The 17,300-nt window shown below is 48.1% G+C and overlaps 1 protein-coding gene across 1 annotated transcript in view; it reads right to left on the minus strand.

Annotated features, from left to right (window-relative positions):
* Window positions 1-15,950, minus strand: part of SLC1A7 (solute carrier family 1 member 7) — a 44,391-nt gene extending 28,441 nt beyond the window's left edge. The window contains exons 1-2 of the mRNA XM_036893160.2: window positions 15,801-15,950; window positions 9,307-9,386 (exon numbers count right to left, since the gene is read on the minus strand). Coding sequence (XP_036749055.1) covers window positions 9,307-9,386; window positions 15,801-15,935 — 215 coding nt within the window. The 5' untranslated portion in view covers window positions 15,936-15,950. The remainder of the gene's footprint in view (window positions 1-9,306; window positions 9,387-15,800) is intronic.
* Between the last annotated feature and the right edge of the window lie 1,350 nt (window positions 15,951-17,300).

Raw genomic sequence — 17,300 nt, forward strand, 5'->3', positions numbered from 1 at the left:
AAGCTGCAGCCCTCGGAGAGCTCAGGGTCTGACCATGAGCCATTCTCAACCACTGTCCACCATGAAGGCTGTGCTCCTAAGTGCAGTCAGGGTCAAGTCCAGTTCCTAACTCCACGTGAGCTGAACTCCTACCCCTTTTCTTCCCCACAAGGCAGTATCAGATGTGAGGGAGCCGGTGTGTGCATGGACGACACATTGCCCCATAGGTGCAGTCTGTCATCTCTACCATTAGGGGCAACTTCCTTGGAGAGCCTGGCATGGCTGGTCATGACCAGTACCACATGCCATGGCTAGGAGCCCTGCTGCAGGGGAAGGAAGACCCCCGAGCATATGGAACGCAGGTTGCCTGCCCTCCCTCCCTCTGCCAGCAGGGCTTGTAGTGTCTAACCTGCTCCCAGGGCTCAGGCTGGGCCCGTCTGAGGGAGGCTCTCCCCACTCACGCGAGGCCCTCTCCAATACAATGGTTCTCCAGAGAAGGGAAGCCGGAGATTTTCCAAAGCCTCCCCCTGCCCCCCAGACTCAGCTATGCTCCCAGCCTGCCCCACATTGAACACTTGCTCTGGGTGCTGTGGGCCCCGGAAGTGACTGAGGTGGGCTTGTGCTCCTCAAGGAGCTCCAGCCAGTGGGTGGAGGGACCTTCTGCTGAACAACACAAAACCCGGGTCATGCCCGTGATGGAGGCGGCCAGAAGCAGGGGCTAGCCAGCCTAGGAACCAGGCTAGGCTTCCCAGGGGAGGTGACTGCTGAATGCATCCCTGAAGGATGAGTAGGAGCTGTTAAGCTGGAAGGGGGGAAAGCATGGGAGTCTGTGATGGGTGATAAAACTGGGGAGTGTTTCAGAGTCACCAGGCTGATGGTCTGACCCCACCCACGGCCCACAGCTGGGCCATGTTTCCCTTCTTGGTGAGTAAGGCTGTCAGCTGACTGGGCAAGCAGGCCAGAGGCAGATCCCAGGGCCCCCATCAGAGAGGTCAGCAGAGCTCTGCCAAGGGCAGCTGCCCCGCAGCTTGAGGGCAGAGTCCAGCAGCACAGGCTGCCCACCCTTCCCGTCACCCTCACTCCTGGTCTGTTCGGGGGAGACTGGGGCAGCTGCCCCATGCACACTGGCTCCCAAACCAGACTTCGATGGCTGTTTGGCCCAGAACCATCTCTAAGAAGTAAGGATGTGGGTGTTGGAGAGTTTTCTGCCAAACTAGAGTTCCTCAGGAAGGGGGAGAAGGGAGTGTTGGGTTTCTTTGGCCAAACATGATTTCCTGATTCTAAGAACAATCAGTTTAAATTCTTACAAGCATTAGAAAGGAAAACAATGCACACACACACACACACACACACACCCCATACACACACATAAGGACACACCACGCACTCATACACGGACCCACACATGCACTTGGATTTCTTTGCTATCATGTGGAACTTACAAAACATTCTGCCATGCTCGCATCAGTGAATCACAAACACATGGATTCAGTTTTCGCTGAATGATGTCTGGTTTAAGAAACTGAAGAATGAGAGGAGAAGCCGGTTTGGCAGAAAGCAAGCAGAGAATGGGAGGCCCTAGCTGGATCCAGATGCTGGTTTGATCCACTCCTGGTTCTTTGTGTCGCTCTTGTCTAGGGATGTGTAAAAACAAGGCTCAGTTGACTTCCCAAGGTTAGAAGCGTACTCCAGCCCATTTGGGGCCATACTGGGTCACACACACAAAAAAAAGTTGCACCTACTGGGCATTGCTTTGTGAATCTGCAGGTGGTTGTGTCTGCGATGTGGCTGAGGCTGCGTGTGGTCAGTAATAAAACCTGAAGCAAATCTAGAGTACTGGGGCACAGTGATGCCCCAAGAGGATATCCAGCAGCATCCTAAGTACTTAATGAAAGGAAAAGGGCTTTTTGCAAAACCTGCTCCAGCCCCTGAGTAGAAGGGTGAAGCAGGACTGCAAAGATGAGGATGTGCATGGACAATTCTTAGGACATCATGTTGAATGAAAAAAAAAAAAAAGCAGACATTCTTATTTTAGTAGAAGTAATAGTAGGCTATCCTCCAAGATTAAAGGAATGGAAAGCTCCCAACACTCTTTGGGTTAAACTATAAATTAAAACCAAAAAGGATCAGAGTAGTGACAAGTGGTCGTTACTGGGAGAAAATGACAAAGAAAAGCTCCTAGGCCCCCAAGGCTTGAATTTTCTAATGAAAGAAGGTGTAGTTAGCATGGGATGGGTCTGCAGTAGAGCAGAGAAAAGAGATGAGAACAGAGACCATTCAGCACCCATCTAAGCACCACCTCTGGGAGAGGAGCCCTAGTTCAAGGACACTGGCTATGCTGTGGCAGGTCCTGACCATCAGGCTGTGAGTCCCAATGCCCATGGAACATGAGACAGAGTTTTCTAAGTTTTATCTGAGGCTTCTGTGTTCATAGGTAGAGACAGGTAGTCTCATTGCATCTGATTTTATTTTTAGAAGAATTTTTCAAAATGAAAATGTAAGGTAAGAAGGCAGGGATTGTCTAGCGGAAAGGAAAGACTTCTGGTTTGAGGGAGGTGCCCCTCCCTGAGGCCTATCGATCTGCAAAGTTATGGAAGGTGCACCAATTTGCATGAGTGGCTCTTGGGCCTTTTTAGCCTCTGAGACTAGGACCTCAGCCCTACCCCTGTGATTTGAAGTTAGGGTCAGGGTAGACTAGAATGCCCCAGACCAAGGTCTGGGGCATTAAAGTCCCCCTGGGCTAACCCACCAGGAGGCAAAAGGGACTCAAGGCTCAATCTCTGGGAGCTAAGCCCAGGCCGTGGCTCAGAAGCTTTGGAGAAGAGTAATTGAGCACGTTGGTGTGATCTGTGAACCAGAGCAGGGACTGAAGCTTGAACCAGTCCCGGCAGAGCCCATGTTCAACAATGACACCACGTGGAAGGAACCAGAACAACAGGACTATGGCAGGATCAGACATTCCAATTCTCTATTCACCTGGAAGCTTCCACTGAACAAAATAAGCTGATCTTGGCCAGTGGGGTGCAGGCCTCAAGAGGAAGACACTGGGCTTCCTGCTTATAGAGGAGCAGGACCAAATTCAGCACATTCAGTTCTCAAGTCAGTGCATAAAGCAAAAACCAAAGCAAAAATACAACTAAATCTGCCCTTGAAGATCCTTTAAGTTGCCCATAAAGTTCAGGAGGTATATTTTCATATAAGTTCACTCAGGACATTTTTCCTCCTGGTTTTGGAATCTGCTGCTTTCCTTCCATCATCTGAAGCAGTCAGCATACAATTAGAAGCCATGATGGGAAAAGAAAACAAGCCCTCTTTGTGGCCTGGAATCACAATAGGAGCAGGGAGATGCTCACCCTCTATGAGGATCGTGGGAACTGGGTCTGGCTTAGTGCAAAGCTAACCCTCCTCTCCCATGTACACTCACTCAGAGGCATAGCTCTTTGAATGGTGGGAGGAGAGGATAGAATGTCTTCTTTAAATGATTTTTCTCTCTTCTTCACAGCATGTATAAGGGCCCTTAGGTTCATTGCACATATGATGGATTCCACCAGGTGGGGCCCCAGAAATTCACTGAAAATGGCAAGCCTGAAGCCACACTGGATTTACAATGAAATAATCAGATTGTCCTGCCAGCAAATAGAGTTAGCCAGTTGGTTCCCCAAGTGCTGGGCCTGCCGGGAGAAACGCTCGGGCTAGATGCTCTGTGCATCTATCGATTTTGGCAATCACATTTATCTCTGTGGATGCAAGTACTGGCATTTGGTTTATTTGGTCGCCTTTTGCCAGCATCAGGGACAGGCCTGACCACCTCAGGGGCTCAGATGAGTTTGAGCTTCTGAACCAGTCAGCCAAGGACCACGCCCTGGGCCCAGGGAATTCACTACTAAGAATGATAAGAACAAACATCTATCGGAAAAAAGGTAACAGTGGCAGAGTTAAGTTATGATAGGTGGATTTTTTTTGTTTTCTAAAATGTACTTGCTTATATAATTTTTTCAAGTACAAAAACATGTTTAAAAGATTCACTCCTAACCATTCTCCAAGGGTCAGTTTAAATGTAAGTCATGAAACTTCCTTGACTTCTGCCTCAGTTGCCCTTCTCCTGCTCTTTACTCATTTAATAATCATTTGTTAAGCACCTGCTATGTCCCAACCCTGTGATGTCCCTGTGAAAGAGATAGAGAAATTAATATTTTTTAGAATTCTTCTTATAGTAAGGGAGTAGTCCTTGTTCAAAAAAATTCCTTCATCCACCACTTAATACTGAAGCTGAGCAGCACCTCCACTCACCCTACTCCAGGAACAGGCATGAGAGGGGGTGACTTCTGAGAGAAAGGAGGACAGGATTTCTGTTGGCCTTGGGGTAGGAGTAGAGAGAAGGAAAACATGGGGGCAGAGAGAGAGACGGGCCTCCGCTATAGTTACACAGGATGACACATGCCCTTGTGTGATCACCCCTCCGAGTGTGGGTGGGGTCTGTGACTTGCTTCTATTAGAATGTGGCAGACATGATGGCTGTCACTCCTATGACAGTTCCATATAAGATGACTTCTTGGGAGGCTGGAGAGTGTGGGCCTCTCCTCTTGGACTGTGGTCTTCTCCTTTGATGAAGCAAAGAACCGTGTTCGGAGAGGGCCAGATGGCAGGGATCTGCAGGTGACCTCTGAGACTTAAGGGTGGCTTTCAGCTGATAGCCATTAAGAACCCCCAGACAAACAGCCACAAGGAAGTAACTTCTGCCAACAACCTAAATGAGTTTGGAAGTAGATTCTCCCCTGGTCAAGCCTTCAGGGGAGAACACAGCCCAGGTGATGCTTTGATTGCAGCCTTGTGAAACCCTGAGCAGAGAATCCAACTAAGCCAGGCCTGGGCTTCTGACCCACAGAAACTGGCAGAGGATGAATGTGTGGTGTGTTAAGTTACTAAGTTTATGGTAATTTGTTACACAGCAATAGACAAACTAATGTACAAAGAGCGGGAGAACCAAGAGGTTTACACTTGAACTGAAGAACAAAGAACGGCTTACACTTCTCAATGTGATCCTTAACTGTGGTCTCCCTCCCAGGTGTCAGTGATGTTGTGAAATTTATGAACTGCTTGAACAAGGGATATGCATGTGAATGGAACATGGTGAAGGCTATGGCTCATGACAGGTTGTAGCAATGTGAGGGTACAGAAGACAGTGTTATGTGGAGATGCACAGGACGTGGTCCACGGCCTTACAAAGGCCACTGTGAACCCAGATGTGCAGGCTCAGCCAAAGGAGTGCTCTGTGCAGATATGTATCAGGGCTGAGGGGGCTCCCAGGTATGCCTAAGTCCAGGCAGACTTTCCAAAGGAAGTAACAAGTATGCAGAAGGAGGAGGTCACCCAAAGGAGCTGCCTGCTGAGAGCAGAAATAAAGGTAGAGGGTTTCAAGAAACATCTCATCTGGACCTTGGAGAAGCCTGATGAAGTTTTAATAAGTTAAAAAAATATGTGTGAGATCTATCACCTCTCAGGAGCCACGCTGGGTGCTTCAAGTACATTGTCTTGTTTTATTCTTTATTAACCCTGTGAGGCAGGTAGGTATTCTTCCCACTTTACAGATAAGGTCACTGAGGCTCAGATGCTAGGAGACTCCATTAGGTTCACACATCTAGTGAGTGGCTCCAAAGCCCCTGTTCTTCCCTTGGAGCCTCTCACAGATTCTCAGCCACCCCTGCTGTGCCATCTGCTCATCTCCCAGGTTGAGACATACGAAGCCGCAACCAGCCAATGGGGCACTCAGCGGGACTGTGTTGTGACTGTCTGAGGAGGGGTTCAGGTCAGGTGCTGGTTTGGAGTAGATTCTAGAAAAAAGAGGCCCAGGAGCTGGAAGATGACAGATTGTGGGAAGAGTGACTGAGCTGGGCTCCAACCCAGGCCAGCGGGGCCCACCTCCCTCCCACCGAGCCTCCCTTCTCTGGAACAGTGTCTCTGTGACTGTCTTCCTCTCTGTCGGACAGTGAGACGCCCCCAGCAGACAGAGGGGCTTCTCATCCGTGTCAACCCCCACCATTCCCACCCATTCTTCTTTACCTCTCATCTCTCTAGTTGTCTGTTAGGTTTCTGTCTCCTGCAAAAATCTGTTACACTGACTGCCAGGTAGAGGTCAGTGTGAATAGACAAAGTGCAAGCCAGGTCCTGAACACAGAGCAGGCCTTGCCTAGTAAGAGAAGGGGGCATTCACAGATGAGGGAATGGCATGAGCGGCAGTGTGGAGGCAGAAAAGCATGTGGCTTGTAATGAAGTGACCAGCCTGATTCCAGGGGCTTGGCATAGGGAGGGGGGGCAGGTTCTTCTGGAAAAGAGGTGGGAGCATTTAAAGTCATGAGTGCCAGGCTTTGGGGTTCCAACTTGCAGACTGGCAAATACACCTTAATGTGTATCTTCCCAGTGCCCTGCCGCATTACTCTGCAGAAACCCCTGTCTGCTGGGGTTACAGCTTGGAGGCCCTGGAGACTGAAGAGCAGCAGCCCTCATGTCCAGGTCTTAGCTATCCAGCCAGAAGGCCTGATCCCAAGACATCAGGGTTTTTTTTTTAACCATTAGAACATTTGTGGAGGTTTTATAACAAACTCCTGCTCGGGCCCCTTGGGAGTTCTGGCATGAGGCCTGACATCTGAATTTCCAAAGCAGCTTTGGTGATTTGGCTCTGCCCTGAGTGACAACCCCCATGCCAGAGTGGCTGGTCCACTGGGCAGGGATGCCCAGCGCTGGGCTGGCTAGGAGCGAGAGCTCAGGGAACTGTGGGCGATGGATGGAGGGGTGTATGATAGACCAGGTGAAGCTAAAGGAAAGAGGGTTCAAGAACAGGAGTTTGGGGCTCACAAATGTGTCATTTTCCCCCAAGGAGGATTAATTCTCTCTTAGTAGTAAAATTTTAAAGCACTTCCATTTTGCAGTGACACGGTTGCTCTGCATCAGCCCCGATTGTTGGCTTCATTAATGAATTCATTTGACAAGAATTAATGAGAACCTACTATGTGCCAGGCACTTGGCTAGATCCAGAGTAGAAACCTCAACAGAATGCTGTCTCTGACTTCATAGAGTTTACAGTCCAGTGGAAGATAGAGAAACAAAGTAAACAACTGAATACATACAGAATAACTATGTATAGTAAGTGCTGTGTGGGCAAAGGAACAGGGCATAGTGAGGGAGAGTGAAGGTGGTGGTGAAGGGGGACGGGTTGGGAGGGCCTTTCTGAGGAGATGACAAAGAAGTTGAGATCTAAAGGAGAAGGAAGAAAAGTGGTTAAATGGTGGGGAAGAGTGTTCCAGGCAGAAGGAACAGCATGTGTGCAGATGCTGAGATGGGGAGAGTTAGGTCTGCTTAGGGAAGGTCAGTGGGACTGGAGTGAGTGCGGCGTTGGAGAAGTGGGGCATAGGCAGGGCAGGATCATGCGGGGCCTCCTAGATCAGAGTATTCTAAACGCCCTGGGGGCCATTGAAGGTTTTAGGTAAATGAATGACATGTCCCAATCAGCTTTTCATTTATCATCCTGGCCACTGGGTGGAGAGTGGTTGGGAGGAGGCCAGGGAGGTCACTGTGGTATCTGGACTTGTGTGGTGGGGATAAGAGGGGTTCTGTTTAGGAGGAAGAGCCAGCTGGAGTAGCTGATGGACTGGCTGTGGGGGAAACACAGTCAGCAAGGAGGCTTGGATAATGGAGCCAATGGGCTGTTGTTCCCTGGCAAGCACAAAACAGGAGCCGCAGCCGGTTTACTGTGTGAAATCTCAAGTTGGTTACAGTAAATCTGAAATGCTTCTGAATCACCAGGTGGAGAAGTCAAATAGGTAGTTTGAGTATGGAGCTCAGAGGAGAGGTCTGGGAGGGAGTCCCATATCTGGGAGTGTTGGGCTTGTAGGTGGTACATCAAAGCCACGAGGGCAGATGAGAAAGGGTCTGAGAAACTGTACCATTTAGAGGCTGAGAAGAGGGAGAGGAACTGGGCTAGAGGGGGCAGAGAACAGGCAAAAAGTCAGAAGAGTGTAAGGTCATAGGAAAGAGCATTTCAAGAGGGGACGAGTGATCGACTGCCATTCTGAAGCGACCAGCTGCTGCAGAGAAGTCATGCAGAGGGAGAAGTCAGAGGGGCCTATGGATTTAGCAACATGGAAGCCACTGGTCACCTCAACACTCGCTGATGCGGTGAATGACTCAAAAGATGCACAAAGAGGAGACAACAGCCAGAGTGGGATGGGGAGTCAGGGAAAGCTGCCTTTCCCTGAGGTGGCATTTCAGCAGAGCCTTGAAAGGCTGAGTCCTGGGAGACCTTGGTGTTGCCTGCAAGACGCTGACCTGTGGTTGACGAAGCTTCGCTGCAGGGAGCGGCAAGCACCATGAACTGCACTGAGCCAGGGGAAAGGGGACAGGGGCTGGCTCACTCCTGAGCAGCAGGGAGGCTGGGGAGACTGATGACCCTGCCCCTGGGGACAGAGGCCAGCACTTTCCCCAGGACTCAGCGGCTTGTCCACTTCCCTCCCTGTGGAGAAGTCCTGGGAGGTGAGGATTCCACAACCATGGCCTCCGAGCAAAGGGCTCTTGTCACCAACTGGAGCAGCCAGCTTATACATCTGGGAAATCGATGATCTAATGAGAAGCAGGGGCTCATGCCCAAGGTCACTCAGAACATCGGTGGCAGGGACCAGGTGATCGCTAGTGATTGCCGGTGGCCCTCACCCTAGTGGGTAAAGTCTGAATTCTCTAGCCTGGAGTTCAAGGTCTTTCATGATTGGCTGAGCAAGAACCCACCCTGCGACTTCACCTCCCACCATCCCTGCCCCACACCGTGTGGTCCAGCCCCCCCAAACAGTTAGCCCACACCAACAGAAAGCCTCATGTAGTGCTCACAGCAACACGGTGGAGTGGGTGTTATTTTTCTCATTTTACAGATGAGGAAATTGGGGCTCAGAGAAGTCTGACAACCTGCCCGAGGTTATACAGCCAGCATAGTACACAGCTGATTATCATCTCATGAGTGTGTCCAAAGTCGTCTTTTCCCCACGCCTTGCTGCACTCACCATAGAGGCGCTTCTGGGAGGCGGTGCCTGAACTCTCTGGCCCTGAGCTTCCTTGGAATCAGGCCATGTCCTATGACTCCAAATCACCTGTCAAGTCACTAAAAAGTCCACTGAATGGGACTGAAATAACTGGTGCCACTGAATGAGGCAGACTCCAGCACCCCACACCACAGCCTCCTGTGCACACAGGCCCCACAACCACTCAGCTCCCAGGGCACCGACTCTGCAGGGAATCCTCTCCCCTCTCGGGCCCAGACCTCACAGCCAAACACCTGCCCCTCACCTGGAGACCACCAGGGGCAGGATCAGCATCTTCAACATCCTCATCAAGAGCTCTCCAGGAAACTGGAAGTAACTAATTTCCTGAAAGCACAGCAAGAGCTGGGGTTACAGCAGGCGGTGCAGACTTCACTGCGGCTCAGATCGCTACAGTCTTCAAAGCACTATTTCATCGAACACACGGGCAGGAAAGTCCGTGCGGGAAGCCCTGGCTTTGCAGGCAGACTTGGGTTTTGCGCCCCTATAACCAGTGTGGCCTTAAGTGGGCTACTCGACCTCTCTGGTTTTTCTCATCTGTAACGTAAGGGTAATATCTGCTTCAGAGGGTCGTAGAGGCTTCAGCACGAGGACGCACACAGGCACTTGGCCGAGAGCCTGGATGAGAGGAACTATTCAGCAGACACAGTAAATAATAGCTCGCATCCACCTCTGCACCGCTCACCACCTACCCGGGGTTTAAATCTGCCTCATTAGGCAGTGGCAAGAGGGCAAGGCTGCCTGCTGTTTACACATTCCTGCAACCCATATGCCCAGGTACAGTTCCTGTTCCAAAGTTCTGTTTAGTTTATGAGACGGACTCGTAAACACACCACCACACTCGTAACTCAGTTTCTCCTCCTGTATGGGTTCCACTCTCTAGGCCCCTCCCCCTACTCTTTCTTAGATTCTTACCAGCCCCTCCCAGCAGAGCTCACACTCAAACTGCTGAAGAGAGAGAATCGGATTGGGTTGGTGAGACGCCTCTCAGTATAAAAAGCTCTTACTGGGCAGAGTTCTTAGGTCTGGCTTCCTCATAGGCTGCTGGTGCCAACCTATCCAGGGGGCCTTGCAGGAGAGCGCCAAATCCCTGCCCAGTCAGCTGTCCACAGCAGCCGGTCACATGATCAGAACCTGACAGGTGAAGCGCAAGGACCACAGAGCCCGGGTAAATTTGAATTTCAGATAAATAACAAATATTTGTTCTGGACTTGTACTAAAAATGATCTGTTGCTTATCTGAAATTCAAGTGTAACTGGGTGAGCTGTTTTTAAGTTTTAAAATTTAATTTAATTTTGCTATTTCTGGCAGTGCTAGCTTGAGGTCACTTTCCTCCCAGTTAAGGTTGTGGTTGAGGCTGGTACATGGACTTTCAAGCACCATCCAAGTTAAATTTTTGTACTTGCAACTATCCTTTTTATTTATTTTCTTCACCAAAGCTAAACATAACACTTGGTTAAGGACTGATGCCTTGAAAGGTCCCAAATCATAGAATTTTTCCGCAAGAAGAGGTTTTAAAGATCTTCTAGACCAGACAACTCATTTTAAGGATAAGGAAGCTGCACCAGGAGAGGTCGGTGGCTTGCCCAGAGTGAGTGAGAAACAGCGCAGGACCAGAAAGCAGACCTGAGTCCTTTTCTACTACCATTTCCAATGTACTAGAATATCTACTTAAAAATATACCTATCATGGCTATGTATTTTTAATTAAATTTAATCCTATGTATATTCTTTAATTTAAATAGCACTCTAATGTTAAAGTCAGCCCCTTCCTTACCCATCTCTAGCCCAACTCTGACTTCATAAAGTGAACATCCTCAACTCTTCTAGCTGTTTCTTAGTATTACTATTTCTAAATAATGGTTATGCTATTTCCTGATGTAGCTTTTTGACATCCACTAACTTCCCTGACACAACAGATAAGGACTTAGTTCCTACTCCCTTTTCCTCCTAATTCCACCATTATACCAATTTTTGGTTTAATTAATAGTCAAGGTCTACAATATTTTGATCACAAAATATTGTTCACTGTTGAGCCAAGAAATACACTAAAACCATGCCTCCTTTCTTGCACAACCTTCATTGTTTTTCTGAAGTTAATCATTGACTGATTTTTCATTTGCCTTGCTCTCTGTGAACCATTCATTAATTTCTTCCAAATGTTTTAGCATCTCTTTTAAAATAACTAACAATAGTACTTTTTATACTTACACACATCGGTTTCTTTTTTTTTTATTTCCCCTGGGACCTCAGTCCAAGAGCTCTCCATCTTCCTGTTCCAATTTGGACAGATTGCTTTCTCAGCCCAGTGGTTATCACGAGTCTGTTCTTAGCTATTATTCTGGGACTTTCTCCTGTATAGAATTCCCTCTTTCCTGGATGCCTTGCCTTCTTGGTTCACTTTCTTGTTTTGCTGTAACATCTCCTTTGGTAGCTTTGTCCATAAGGGTGAATGGGAGAGAAACTTCTGAGTCCTTACATACATGAAAATTACTTTATGCAGAAGAAACCTTTTCTTCTGATAACAGTCTGGTCATCTCTATGATTTTTGGTTTAAAAGAATTTCCCTCCAAATTCAAAGGCATTTCCCTTTGTCTTCAAGATCCAGTGTTGCTAATGATGTTTGGAGCCATACTTACTTTCTATTCTTTACATGAGACCTGTTTCATTCTCTCATAACTTCTAAAGTTTAACTTGGTTTAACTCTGTTTAACTCCAATTGTCTGTAATTTTCATCATGATATGCCAGAGTATGAGATTTTCTTTCTTTCCTTCTTTCTTTTTAAATTCATAATGCTATGCAACCTTTCACTTCCGAGAAGCATTCTTGTATTCTGTGAAATTTTTCTCTCCATTTTTTCTGTTACCTATCTCTAAAACTCTTATTATAGAGTTGGGTGTTAGACATTGTCATTTTCTATTATTTTCTTTTTTCCATTTTCATGTCTGTTTTATTTTTCTGGGTGATTTCTGCAACTTTATCCCAGCTAGTGACATCTTTATCATGACTTGTCTATTCTTAATTTCCCAAAGCTCTTTTTTTTTGTTCTCAGATTGTTCCTTCTTTTTGCATCCCATTCTGTTCAATGGTCACTGTATCTTCTTGCTGAAGAACTTAAGAAAATATTTTAAAAGTTTTCTTTTACTCCCATGTTTGTCACTGTTTGATCAGTTTGTGTAGTCTCTGTCTTTCAAAACAGAAGCTCTGACTTTGGCTTTCTGCTCATACGTTAGTGTGAGCTGCTACACTTCTGTGTGCATGAGTGGCACTTGTCAATTGCTGGCTTCTCAAGGAAGAGTAATGGGTGCTGATCTGCCTTTTTCACTGGTAGAGTGGGATCAGAGAGGAATCTCCTCCATAATAGAACATGGAGATCTTTTCTCTGAGGCTTTAGTGAGAGAAGTCTTGTGCTGCCTCTGGCTGGGGATAGGAGTGTGCATAATCCCGGCTGAAAGCACTCTTATGGTGACCCCACACTCGGAATGCAGATGTCCACTGATTCGTTTGAAGCATGCACCACACCCTCTTCCCTTCCCCAACACACAGGTGGGCCTTAATAGTCCTAAGCCAGCTCTCTTTGGTTCCTTGGGACAAGCAGAGAGGTAGAGATGGGTGGATGAGGGATCTTCTGATTACATGAACTGGAAGAGACCTGGAGGTCTAACTGCTCCAGTTAAGAAATTCCAACCACGTGATGTCCCTGATTATGACTCCATGCTTCACCCCTGCCTCCAGCAGCACCTTCCACTTTCAATTCCAGAACCCTTTTGGAGTTGTCCAAGACAAACTGACATGGTATCTACATCTACAGACACTAGGTTTTAGCTTTCTGTGTTCTACTAAATGAGCTCATTCAACTCTATCTGCTTCCCATCTGGCCTAATTTATTGTAGTCCCTTGACTCCTTTTCCCAACTGTCTCCTTTAGTATGCTTTTGTTCTTGGGAGTGTATATCATTTAAAAATTCCATTACGACAATTTTAGTGGCATCCCAGGAAGGAAGGAAAATGGATGCAATGGTAAATTGACCTTGGCTTTACTAGAAATCTCAAAAATGATCTATATTTGATATATAGATACTCATTTCCAAAGATAAAACCTTGTAATTTTGTAACTTCTTTTTACAAATAGGATATTCTACCATTTTGTGATTTTGCCTGTTGCATAAGCTTACAAAATAAGAAGGGTTTGGTTTCTGAGTCACAGGCAGAGATCAAACAAACAATTCCTGGATTTCAAAGTAAGATGCTGAGAAAGTCAATTCCTGCCAAATAACTGTTCTAAGTCTCCACATCTTTCCTTCAATTTTTCTGGCAGGTTAATCTGGACCGGAACACATTTGCATTTCCAAACAGATGGGGAAGGCAGCTTTGGTACAGGAGGCCCCAGATGAGTTTGGCATTTAATAATAGGCATTCCAATTTGTTTTCACAAAATGATCTTCCTGCAAGAAATATATTTTTGTTGCTGAGGAAGATTAAAGAAAGTAGGTTGCAGGTTGTTTGTGCCATTTTAATTCAGCAAATAGTTGAGGGTCCTCTCTGTGACAAGCACTAAGCTAGGCTCACATTTTGGTTCAAGAAAGCCCATATGATATTCAGCAAGTTGAAATCTGATGGGAGAAATAGACACCTTCACAAATGGCTCTGAAGCAAGACAGCCAGCAGCTGGTTTCAGGGGACAGCGAGCATGGGGCAAGGATGGGGGAGAGAGTATTATTTCAGATGTGGGCAGGTCTGGAAGAATTTTCATAAGATAAAGATTATGAGATGTTTCTTTGTGTAGGTAGGACTTGGATAGGTATGTAAGAGAGGGAGGTGTGAGGTCACATTCACTAAGCACCCACTGTGTGCCAGGCACAGATAAATCCTTGCCTATTCCTCACAGCAATTCTAGTAGACATCTGGTGCCTTCCCCAGCCACTCCAACTCGCAGATGAGGAAACCAAGGCCCAAAAAGGAGATTGGGTTTTGCCGAGAGCCACACAACATTTACTAGTAGAGTCAAAGTTCAGGGTTCCTTTGCCTCCAGAGTCTATGCTTTTGCCTCAGTAACTGATATCAGCTTAACAGCATTAGTATAGTAATTTCCCATTTCCCAGGGAGGGGGTGTTTTCCTTTTGATGGAAGATGAACTCTGATGCCTTGAACTTCACTTGTAGAGATCTTATTAGTAATCAGGGAACTGCAGGAAGAAGAATTTTATAGAATAGGGAATCTTCAGAACCCTGCCTACAAAGACTCTCTCCTTGAAGGGACTGAGGGGTATTATAGTTAATACACATGGTGTGTGGGGGGTCATGGGGAAGACAGTGTAGCACAGAGAGGACAAGTAGGGACTCTGTGGCATCTTACTACGCTGATGGACAGTGACTGCAATGAGGTATGGGGGGGACTTGATAATATGGGTGAATGTGGTAACCACATGTTTTTCATGTGAAACCTTCATAAGAGTGAATATCAATGATACCTTAAAAAAAAAAAGACTCTCCTTGACCAAACTTTAGACAGGTTACTCTGAGCCCTCTTTGCAACTAGGCCTCATCCTTGGGCCTTGTCTTTGGCCTGCCCTGCCCAGTTGTGGCAAAAATTCTGTTTACTCAGTTTAGTGAGAATTCTCCCCCCACTTTGCCTTCAACAGAATCCTGGTAATTGGGTTTAGCAAGAATCCCCCATTCTTGATGCCTCCTCTTAGTAGTTTTCTGTTCATTGACCTCATCACTGTACTCATTGGCTATAAATCCCCAGCTGTTTTTGTTGTATTCAGTTGATCCTGACCTCTCTCCCCTATGGCCAGAGTCTGACATACATCACAATAGTCCTGAATAATGTCTCCCTTTCCACTTAAACAAGTGTCAGACTAATTTTTCCTTGGCACCATGTCAGTGTCCCCCTCTCCCCTGTAGGAGATGAGTGCTAAGAAGGAAAGGGGCCCTTCCCCAGGGAAGACATCTTCACAGAGCAGCCATGCAGGCCAGACCCTGGAGACCTGCCTTGCCTCCCTGTCCCCTAACCCCACATCTAATTAGCCACCACATCCTGAAGCTTCCCCTTTTGGAAACAGTTCTCATATCTGCCCCATTCTTCCCTCTCTCATACCTCACCCCTGCAGCTACCTTCTCACTTGGCCCCTGCCTCTCCCACCACTACCTTGTCCTCCACTCAGCACCAGAGGGGCTCCAAGCTCAGAGCTGACCAGCTCACTGCCCTGCTCAAAGCTTCTCGTGGTCACCCCAAGTCCATGCTTGGTGATGGGGTTTAGAGGCCTGGTGGCCCCTGGGCTCCAGCCCCTGCCTCCCAGCTGCCGGGAGTGCCCCACATGGCCCTGATCTCTCATGCCGCTGTGCCATCCCTGCTGTTACCTCTGCCTAGAGAGCCCTTCCCAGGTTCTGTGCCTATGAGCCGCCTTGGGAGCTGCTCTCTGATTCCTGCTTTGCACTCTTACAGGCCCTTCTCCCTCCCCCAGCCTTCAGCCCTGTGGCTCTTCTAAGGAGGAGGCTTTGCCTTGCATCTACATGCTGGTTTGCAGCCACTTCCCTAGCCATGATATTGGACCTCCCTCTACTCCTGCCATGTATTTATCACACCCATGTTACAGATGAGAAAACTGGGACCTAGAGAGGCAGAGTGACTTGCCCACTGTCACATCATCAGGGGGCCATGGAGCGGGAATGTGTTCCCCAGGTCCCTCAGGCCCACACACCCCTGGTAGATGGGGAGCTCAGGATGTCCCATGGCTGACCTGTGGTGAGAGGCGCTGGGTCCTCAGGAAGAAGCCGAGGAGGCAGCCCACGGTGACAGAGAGCACAGACAGGACGAGCAATCTGTTCCGCCTGCACACATCCCTCCCTCGTGCCACGATGGCCCCCAGCACCATGGTGAGCCCAGCCTGCTGGCGCAGGCCACAGCACCATTCCATGCACATGAGACCGGCCGAGGCACAGGGTCCTGGATGGGGCTCTGGCTCTTCAGGGGGAGGCAGTCAGGGTTGCTCTGCACCAGTTGTCAGTGTCAGCGCCATGGCCATGGCCTGCCTAGCTGCCCCCGCAGGATGCCACAATCCTATTACCAACTGCATCACTGGCAGCCGGGAGCAGATTAGGGCCTGGAAAATTAGAGCAGGCCACATGGTCTGGGGGTTTGGCCCTCAAAGCTGAGTGCTCCTCTTAAGTGGGAGGGGACCAGGAACTGGTGGGAGGAACAAGAGGAGCATTTGCTTTGTTGGGTTTTTATCCTCACTTCATTCCAGAAGGAACTGAAAGTGAGGCACTAAGACACTAGCAGTCACTAACATTAAGCATTTATTGTGCACTAGGTGCTCTTCTAGAAGCACATCACCTGTAGTAGCACATTTAACCCTAAGTCCAACCTCAAGAAGTTAGTACTGTGAGTATCATTCTACAGAAGAGCAAACTGCGGCAGAGGTTGAGAAGCGAACACGTGCTGCGTACCAGGCTGTCCTAGGCACTGCACCTGTGCAGATCAGGGAATCATCCCAACAACCCAGGAACTCTGGTCTTTATTTTGCTAAAAGGGAGACTGAGTCCCAAGGAGTCAGAACTAGCAAATAACATGTGGAACTCAGGCCTGTGTTGGCTTGGTTTCTACCACATGAATAGGTGGTTGGGTTCAAAGGTGCTCATGGTATTATGGGGAGTGTAGGGCTTGAGTCCAGTGGACCTGAATTCAAACTTAGGTTCTGCTACTCACAATGATGGGTACCCTTGTTTAAGCCTAAAGCTGGGGGCCCTGTAGCATCTCGAGGCCTATTATTCTTGAAGATGACAGAGCTGAAGGGATCTACATTCCAGTCTCAGCTATGTCATTTACTAGCTGTGTGACCTGGACAAGCCATTTAAACTCACTGTGCCTCAATGTCCCCATTCATAAAACGGATATAATAATAGCATCGACTTCATAGAGCTGGTGCAACCCCACACCCAGAGGACACCTGTGAAAGCTGGGCTGGCCTGCCGTGTGCTGAACAGGGGAAAGGGCTGCAAGCATCATCTTCTACATCTAGCATTACATCTAGCATTTCATGCTGTTTCTCGTGGCCTGAACTGCCCTGTAAAGCCAGAAGGAATTAACTCTCGTCTGTTTCACCAGGAGTCTGTAATCTCATTAGGGGCGATCAGGTGGCAGCAGGGAGCTGTCTGGGTAGGGGTGGTGTGCACAGGGCTGCCTCCCCAGACAAAGGGGTGGAGGAAGCTGAAGATGGAGAGGATGGCCAGGAACTGCA

The sequence above is a fragment of the Manis pentadactyla genome, chromosome 4 (genome assembly GCF_030020395.1).
Source record: "Manis pentadactyla isolate mManPen7 chromosome 4, mManPen7.hap1, whole genome shotgun sequence".
In the NCBI taxonomy this organism is placed as follows: domain Eukaryota; kingdom Metazoa; phylum Chordata; class Mammalia; order Pholidota; family Manidae; genus Manis; species Manis pentadactyla.